Raw genomic sequence first — 9,352 nt, 5'->3', positions numbered from 1 at the left:
GGACATCTTGGTGTTTCAAGACTGTTTCTTTTTTGCACTAACAAAGGGAAAGACAGAAAAAAGGAAAAAAAAATTGTCACATCCACTTTGCACAAAATAAAATAGGATATAATAAAACAAAAACAATAAAAATAAAACTAATAAAACAAAAATTAAATTAAATTAAAAAGTAAAAAGTAATAATAATAAAAAAAAGAAAAAAAAAAAGAAATAAGAAAAAGTAAATAAGGTTTTCATGCACTTTAATGTCGTAATGAAAGTAAACACTACTCTCCTTATTATTATTTTTTTGGGAAAAAAATTATTTAATTTTAGAAAATGTAACGGTTTTCATGTACCTTTACAAGGTAAACACTACTCTCTTTTAAAGAATGTATAATAAATAATTATTAAATCAAGCTTTTCTTAACAAATCAGTATTGTGATTGAATATTTCTTTTTTTAAAACAAAGAAATATGTATGATTTAAAAATTTTAGAAAAATGCAAAACTTTGTTAAAAAAAATAAAAATAACTTGGACAATTTAACTTTTAGATAAAAATACGTCAAAATATAATGTCATGGTGTTGGTATCATCTAAACTCCTAGAAGAAAAAGGCCCTCAAATTTATTCCAATGTTATTTCAAAAAATAACAAAAGAATTAATCCGAGTGAGAACTTTTCATGTGCCTGCACGGGAGTCGAAACCCCTCGAAGGTCAACACTACTCCATCTTCAATTCTAATCCTAAAAGGTTGTAGCCCGGGTAGAGGGCTTGTGAGTGTGTGTAAAATGCATGATGACTAATTTAAAATAAATGTACCAATAAAAATAATATAAATATTTCATACAAAAAAAATAAATAATTAAGTGAACCAATGAATTATAATAGAATAAGAATAAAAGATAAAAAAATGTAACGGCTCGACTCTCTTACACATTATTCAAAATTCCCCAGCGAAGTCGCCAAGCTGTCGCGACGTGATCGGGACGCGGAGAGGCCGACATCCTCCAATCATTTAATCTTTAATATTTAAAAGATTTGGAGTCGCCACCAATCATATTAAGGTGTGATTGGTCACCACAAAAAAAATTGGTCTACGTAAATTCAGATTTAAAGTTCGGGAGTCAGTTGTGTGTAGGGAAGGTATTATCACCCCACAACACCCATAAAAATGATTACCAAAATTTATCTTTTAAACTAAATTAACGAGGTTCACAAAACAAAGTTTTTGTTTGATATTTTTTAAATGTCTCATGGTTATCAATTCATAACTAAAAAAAACTAAGTCTGAATTGATGATTATATGGGTGGCATGAGAGCCATTAGAAAATTAGAATTTAATTTTTACTTAAAAAGATTTTTTTTATTTACCTCAAGAATATTAAAATATCAAACTTTGATATTTTGATCTCCATCCCTTTAATGGAAAATTTCATGTATCTAAAGAATTAATGAATTCTAAAGAAAACACTACTCAGTCACATTCTAAAATACAAAATTGTTAGATATACTTTGTTTAAAAATAATTGTATTAACTTTTAAAAATTGAGAAATTTCATGTATTTATGGAATTTTAACCATAAATGAACATTACTCTTTCCCATAAATAATACAGTATAAAATAGTTGGCAAATATGACAAATAATACAACCAACAATATATGTTGCCAAATAATAAAAGTTGGAGATAATATCTATATATTTAAAAATAAAATATTGGAAATAATATACTATATTAAAAATATATAATGTTTGAGAAATAATATTTTGAAAGTAAATAATATACAGTGCTGAAATAAGTACTCTGCCATTCAACCAATCTAATCAATCAAACAGTAAAAACAACCAAATTAAACCCTCCATTTAACAAATTTTAATCAAATTGCTTACTTTAAATCAAATTTAAAGCATGGGAATTTGATGTAACACAAGCAGATTTGATGTGATAGTATTCTTAACAGAATTAAACACAGTGCCAAATTTGTTGTAACACTATTCTATTGGTATTCAATTGGTTTAACCTAATGAGCCATAATTTTTTTTAAAAAAAAATTGAACACAGTACCAAAATTTGATACAATAATATCCAATTGGTTTAACCCAACAAAATTGGAATAGAAGAAGCTTGAGAAAAAGACTCAAGTGAGAAAAAGACTCACTTAAAAGACTCAATTGGTCTAAACCTAACAAAATTAAAACACCCTAAACCACACAGTACAGCCTAGGCAAAAATTGATGCAAGTTTAACCCAACAAAATTAGAATACAAAACAACGATATAGACTCAATTGGTCTAAACCTGACAGAATTAAAATACCTAAACCTAAACCTTAAAAAAAAATTAAACACAGTACAGCCTAGGCAAGATTTGATGCAAAGTTTAACCCAACAAAATTAGAATACAAGACAACCATATAAACTCAATTGGTCTAAACCTAACAAAATTAAAATAACCTAACCCTAAAAAAATTAAACAATAAAATCAAAACGAATTAAAACGAATTAAATTTAAAGAATGGAAGAACAAAAAAAAACTTACCTTCGCTGAAATTTTTTTTTGCCTTTCCCTTTTAATTGATCTCTTCTTCCAGTAATCAAGAAATCCTCCTTCTCTTTTTTTTTTTTTTTCTCTATTTTTATAGGGCACTGAGATGGTAACTTTTTTTTTTTTTAAGATTGCCTGTTTGTGATAGTGAGAAAGTGGGAAGAATCGTGGAAAGAAACGTGGAGAGGGAGGATCGTGGAAAGAAACGTGGAGAGGGATGATCGTGGAGAGGAAGAATCGTAGAGAGGGAGAATTGTGGAGAGGGGGCGTGGAGAGGGGGCGTGGAGATGAGGGAAAATCGTAGGACTCGAAGTGGTTGAGATAAAACAGGAAAAATATATGAATTTTTAATTACTGTTTTCTTTTCTTTTTTTTCTTTTTTTTCTTTTTTTTTTTTATTTTAAAAATTAAATTCAAATTCAAATCAACTTAATTTAATTAAAATTAATAAATAAAATAAAGTAAAGTAAATGTAAAAAATAAATGGTTAAAATATGGTATCTACAGTGTATTTATCTATAAATGAATGACAATTATAATGACACAAGAATAGAGTAATTAACTTAGTATATGATCACTTAAGCTTCTTCAAAGCGTGAAACTTCTTATGTATGAAAACTTAGGCTCCCTTTAGGTATGAGTATATTAGATATATTAGAGAACAATCGGTTAGGCTCTCCCTCTCTCAACTTCTATTTTTTCTCCTGCAAATGAATTCTACTCGAAGAACTCAATTAGGCTCCCCTTATGTTTGAAAATTCTTTCTCAAATAACGTCAATTAAACTTCAACCAACCTAAATAAACACCTGAGAACTACTGTACTTCTAGTTTTATAATCTTTAGGTTGGCACAAGGTTTCAGTGTACGACCACCACACGAAATATTACACCGAATAAAGCAATCAAATTAGCAATCCTGGCAGGAAAAAAAGAACTATCATTTCCTTAAATATGCACAAGAGATGAATAGCAATGAACATAAACCACAACCAAAAAACTGCATAGCCCATAGAAAGAAAAAAGAAAGTTGGTTAAGAAGGATTTTGTAGGTAAAGAAAAAGAATTTAGTGCGAAAATTGAGGCTGACATGGCATACATGGAGCTGGCTGACGTGGCAGAATTTGTGTAGGATTCAATCTTCAAAACAGAACACTTCACACCTTTCCCCTTTCCATTAGGTTGTTTAGGTGAGGCTTCACGTTTTCTCATTCCTTTTTCTTTTTCTTTGAAAATCTGGTTTTAGATAACAATATCCCCTCTCCATTTCATTGAAATTCTTTAGTAGATCGGAGCGGAGATTTTTCACAGGGGATCGGAGTGAAGATTCCCATGCAAAACTTCTCACCGTTGTTTAAAAAATAATTAATTTAAATGATCAAGGTAGGAAATTTTTATTTAAATAATTTAATGCACGGTCTTTTCATAAATATAACAAAGCGGTAAAATATTTATATTGTATAGAACAATTTCGAAAACGAAAAAAGCCTGAAGGTCCACCGTGTAAAATACCAAAAATACCCCGTCAACCACGTGGTCAACAATGCGCGAGTAATATATTTGCAATCGTTTAGATTTTGTTATTATTTGGTGCGCGATCGTTTAGATATGACTACGATTTATCTTTTCAATTCTATCGTTTAATTTTGTTACACGGTCGTTTAATTTGGTTACGTTTAAATTTGGCTATACAATCGTTTGGATTTGATCGTTTAGATTTGGTACACGATTTTCTTAATTCTTTTGGTACACGTTTTTTTTTTTCAAAATTTAGTACACGATGTTTTTAATTCTTTTGGTACAAGATCGTTTAAACGATAATTTATTTTTTAAAAAAACAATAGTTTTTTTTACATGATCGTTTACATTTGGCTACTCCAATCTAAATGATTTTTTTTTTCAAAATTCTTTATACATGATATTTTAGATTTTGCTATTTTTTGTATATAGTCATTTAGATTTGGTTACACAAATTTAAATGACGTAAAAAAAAAGAAAAGAAGAAAGACGATGGAAGGAAATCCCGACGAAAAAAAAAGGAAAATAAGAAATACAATGGGATGGAAAGATTAAACGATGTAAACAAGAATAAGAAAAGAACAAAGACGGTGAAAAGAAATCGCAGTAAAAAAAAGAGGAAAAAAAATACGATGGAAATAAATCGTAGCAAAAAAAGAGAAAAAGAAGAAAAACATCGCAGCAGAAAAAAAAACGATGAAAGAAATCGCGAGGAATAGAAGAAAGATAGAAAGAAAAATCTGAAATATTTAAAAAATGACCGTTATGTATTTTGTTACACGAATTCACATTTGGTGTTTTGTTACATTTACGAAAGCTTTCCTTAAATCTATGGCTAAATCCTTTTTTAGAAATTAAGGATAAATCAGTGAAATTGCGTTACTTTGAGTTATTCGAATCAATTTTTAATAAATACAAATAGAAATGGTTATGAATTGTGTTATTTGGGTTTAATAAATACAAATAGAAATTGTTATGAATCCTCACGAGTAGAAATGATTGTTTGAAAAAAAAAGTAAAAAACAAAACACCAAAACCAACGTATAATTATATTCCTCATTTTCTGCCATTAGCTTTCACATTCACAAACATCCCGAGTTCAACCAAAATCTTACACTTCACTTTGCAAAAACCCAAAATGTTGGAACCAAAATAACCTTAACATCACATCTTTCTCCATACAATTCATTATATATATATATTTATATATACTATTTTTTTCTTCTTAATATAAAATTTAAAAGATATACTAAGTATTAATTTAGAGTCACTAGAGTAATTAGCAACGAGAGCCCCTGCGACAATTGAGAGCACCTGCAGTGAGAGTGATATCTCCGACGAGAGACGAGGGTCTAGCGCTGAGGCTATAAGCTCGTGCATAGCTAGAGCGGGCACCTGCGCCTGACTGGCGAAAATAGGCGCCATTCAACAACATATCACCTTCAGAACGCCAATTCCAATGGCGCCACTCGCTCTCGGGTGCGTCTTCATGCTTTGTTACCTCCTTTCGAAACCGATTATAAGGCGCCACAAATCTATTACCTTGGCTGTATATAGTGGGCGAAGCACTCCCTCCGATGGCATACATTTCCCAATGAGTGTAATCGTTGTTCACAACATGAAAATATCCATGTCTACATCTACATAACATAAGTTTAAAGTTTAGCGATGATGAAAAGAGAGATGAAATTTTGTAGTTAAAAGTTAAATTTACCTTGGCATTCGTTGGACAAGTCCTTCACCAAAATGGTTAAAAGCAATAGTAACTTGCATATTTTTATCTTGGGTAAAAGAATCACTGTGTCCCAATAGCATAACCTTATCATGATGTGTCATATAGTTATTGGATATAGTTATAGCTGTTGATCCATGAATTGCATCAATCAACCCATCGTTACAATTAGACAAAGAGCAATGATCGATCCAAATTTGTTTTCCACCTAAAATGGAGACACCATCACCGTCAGATGCAGTCCACCAGCCAGCATGTTGTGGGGAGTCCCGTATGTTAGCATTCCCACCTCTCTTGCAATCGTGAATATGGATGCCGTGGATGATTATATTTGTCGCGTAGTGGATTTTAATACATGGGCCACCTGCCACGTGGACGCTGGCGCCACGTCCGTCGATGGTTTTGAACGAGTTCATGACTAGTTCTTGTTCGAGTTGGATTACCATGTCGCGCTTGAAGATGATCCATAAGGGTTCGTTTTGGATGACTGCATGGCGGAGAGTGCCTGGACGAGGTTTCAGTGGGTCATCGTCCCTAGCGTCTGTGACTACATAGAAACGACCGTTTTTGCCGCCGATTGCGTTTTTGCCAAAGCCGATGGCGCAATCGGCTAAGCGTTTACGGTTTGTTTCCCAATTAGAATCACATCTCCAACAATCGTCTATTGGGTTTCCTGTTCCGCATGATAAATACCCCAAATTTCTTCTTGATCCATTTATGCTCCTGCATGCCACCATCAATAATCACAAAATTATTTTACTAAAATATTAACAAAAAATTCAGTCTATTATCAAGGGTAGACATTGATATAGAAACCAATAAACAAACATTTTATGTGTCTAATACATCAAGTGCCTATAAATGTGTATTTTATCCAAAATTTTCAATACGGTTTTGGTTTGGTTTTATGTTAGGTGCTCGTTCTTTAACATAGTCAACTTTCAATGTTTTATGTTCCCTTGTCACATTACATTCCCACCTTTAAGGTGTCTACTTGTCATGTTTTTTTAAAAAAGAAATGTTTATTTTAATTGGATCTACAGAATAATAACAAAATTAAAATTTACTCATCTTAACAACTATTCTTCAATATAAATTTATGTTTTGTTTACAAGTGAAGTTTAACCCTAAAGCTTTGTTAAGTAAAAGGTTTATTTTTAAAAATACATGCATGACGGAAAAGTAAATGATTCAAAAGTACAAGAACTGAAACAAGAGTATATGTAGTATGAGAACCAAAGTACGTAACAAAAAATGCATATACCTTTGAACTTCTTCAACCACGAGATGAGGATGTTGATGAACAAAAGGTAAGGAGGAATTGGAAGGTATTGGAGCAGTACTCATAGACAAGAAGAAACAAAGAGATAAAAGAAGAAACAAAAAGTAAAGAGAAGAAGAAGAAGAAGCCGCCATTAGAGTTCAAAATTAAACAAAAGAAAAAAGAAAGATTGAAAAATATTGGTTTTTGGGGTTTAGGCAAAATGGGGATTGATATTTGTGATTTATATAGAAATATAAAGCCGATAGTAGAGGCGTGATTGTACCATAAATTACATTTGTGGGGTCTCTAACATTATCGTAATTTCAGGTTTTTTAAACCCTCTTTCTTCAATCTTCAAACCACACTCAAGTCAATTCACTTTGACTTTTTCCTTTTAGTTTCCTTTTTCTCTCGTTTCTCTCTCAAAGTCGTAGATCCTCACAATGTAGTTGATTGTTTCACATTGCTATTTAGTGCTACTATGGTGAACACGGTCCCATAATGACCATTTGATGTGGATTTTAAACATATAATCAACATAGTTTAACCATATATAAAATTTCTCTACAAAATGAGGAATGCAATAAATGTTGAAGATGTAATTTTAAGTATAGAGACTAAAAGTAAGCAGCAAAAAAATAAGAAACGCGCAAGAATTTATATGAAAACTTTAAATCTCAAACTCACTATAGAAATAAATCCATTATGTATAAAATTGTTACAATCACATAGAATAAATCTATTTCTTCACGATCCCAATTATAAGCACAAGTTCAAAAAAGTTTTTGAATGTCCACTCATATGATTCTTTTTGAACTCTCCAACTAGAAAATACGAAAAAAAAATTTAACTAGATTCAATAGTTACAATCACAAATAAATAATAATCTTTCTACAACTCTAACGATACGATTTGTATCACTCAACATTTTCTCCCCATAGTTTCAAATGAGATGGTTAAGAAGAGGATTTAACTAAAAGTAGCAAGTATAAACCTCCAAGTGTTTATAAAACAACTTGAAATGAAGCCATAGGCTCCTTGCTTTAGTGAATCTTTTCGATATACAATAGCAATGTTCTTCCAATATTTTATAATGAAAACCCATGGAATCTTTTCAAATTAAAGTTTGAGACTTCTATATGTGTTTATTAAAACGCTTTGGATAAAACTAAATTAGCTCATACTTTATTTCCCTGGGTGACTTTTGAGGGATTTAGAGCCATCAATGGGAGAACTTCTGATTTTAGATTCACACCAAAGGACTAATTATTGCAACTGCTTTTGACTCCTAAAGTATAGAGTGTGAGGATTTTAATTAACCCCTCTAAGAATTAATAAATATGAACATCCAAATATTACCTTTTGGAATTAATATACAATTGAGATATTAGGTCAATAAAGTATATCTGTAGGCTCATGGTATACTTGTAAGTATTATTTTATTGTATTGAATGTATACATAAATGTCAATTGAGAGTTTGAAAGTAATACAATAACCGTATATTAACTTTTGCTTTGAACTTTTCATGGACATTACAACGGACCAACTCTAGATATATAATTTATTGTATAGCCACAAACTATTATAATGGAATTTTGCGATTGAATATAATTTAGAGCGTTTATGAATCGTGGGGGGCTAATCATATTAATAGAATTAAAGTTTTTATACAAATTTTTGAGACAAAGTTAAAATGGAATTTGGATCCAATGTTTGAAACAGAATGATATAAGTTGTTGACTATCAAAATCCCATAAATTACGTCTAAGTTTGTTGCAGAGAAAGATACTCTCAATTGCCTGTTTTTTCAAACATTTCTCCTTTTACCAAAAGAAAAAAAAAGGACAACAAAGTACAAATTTATCTTATTTAAGGTTTGCATAAATGTAATTTTACGATATAATATGTAAATATGGTGAAAGTAAATTTTTGAAGAGGGAAAGAGAGAAATTTAGAGAGAAGATTGCTAGACTTGTGCTATGATTTGCAATAATAGCTATAGTAAGAATAATAGAATTTTTTTTTTAAATAATGTAGTTTATGAAAGTATTATCAAAAATAGGGCCGATCGAAAAGAAATGTCAAAAATAGGGTAGTGAAGTCGTGTACCGGGTACACGACTTCAACAAAATCGTGGGAAACCCACACGATTTGAGTCGGCATCGTGAACGGCGGCCACGACAAATGACTGGAGTCGTGTACGTGGTACACGACTTCTGACTGGAGTCGTGTACCACGTACACGTTTTCCTGAGACGTGGCAGTCAACAGTCAGGTTGACTGCCAGTTTGTCGGGTAGCGAGGAAATCGTGT

General features: G+C 31.2%; 1 protein-coding gene across 1 annotated transcript; it reads right to left on the bottom strand.

Annotated features, from left to right (window-relative positions):
* Positions 1-5,059: 5,059 nt before the first annotated feature.
* Positions 5,060-7,256, bottom strand: LOC103498129 (pectate lyase-like). The gene is made up of 3 exons (XM_008460626.3): positions 7,040-7,256; positions 5,758-6,498; positions 5,060-5,683 (listed from the first exon to the last, which is right to left on the bottom strand). The coding sequence occupies exons 1-3, from the start codon at positions 7,189-7,191 to the stop codon at positions 5,323-5,325; spliced, it is 1,254 nt and encodes a 417-aa protein (XP_008458848.2). The 5' UTR covers positions 7,192-7,256; the 3' UTR covers positions 5,060-5,322.
* Between the last annotated feature and the right edge of the window lie 2,096 nt (positions 7,257-9,352).

The sequence above is a fragment of the Cucumis melo genome, chromosome 9 (genome assembly GCF_025177605.1).
Source record: "Cucumis melo cultivar AY chromosome 9, USDA_Cmelo_AY_1.0, whole genome shotgun sequence".
Taxonomy (NCBI): domain Eukaryota; kingdom Viridiplantae; phylum Streptophyta; class Magnoliopsida; order Cucurbitales; family Cucurbitaceae; genus Cucumis; species Cucumis melo.
Note: the sequence above shows the minus strand (reverse complement) of the source record. Positions and strands in the feature narration are given on the sequence as shown.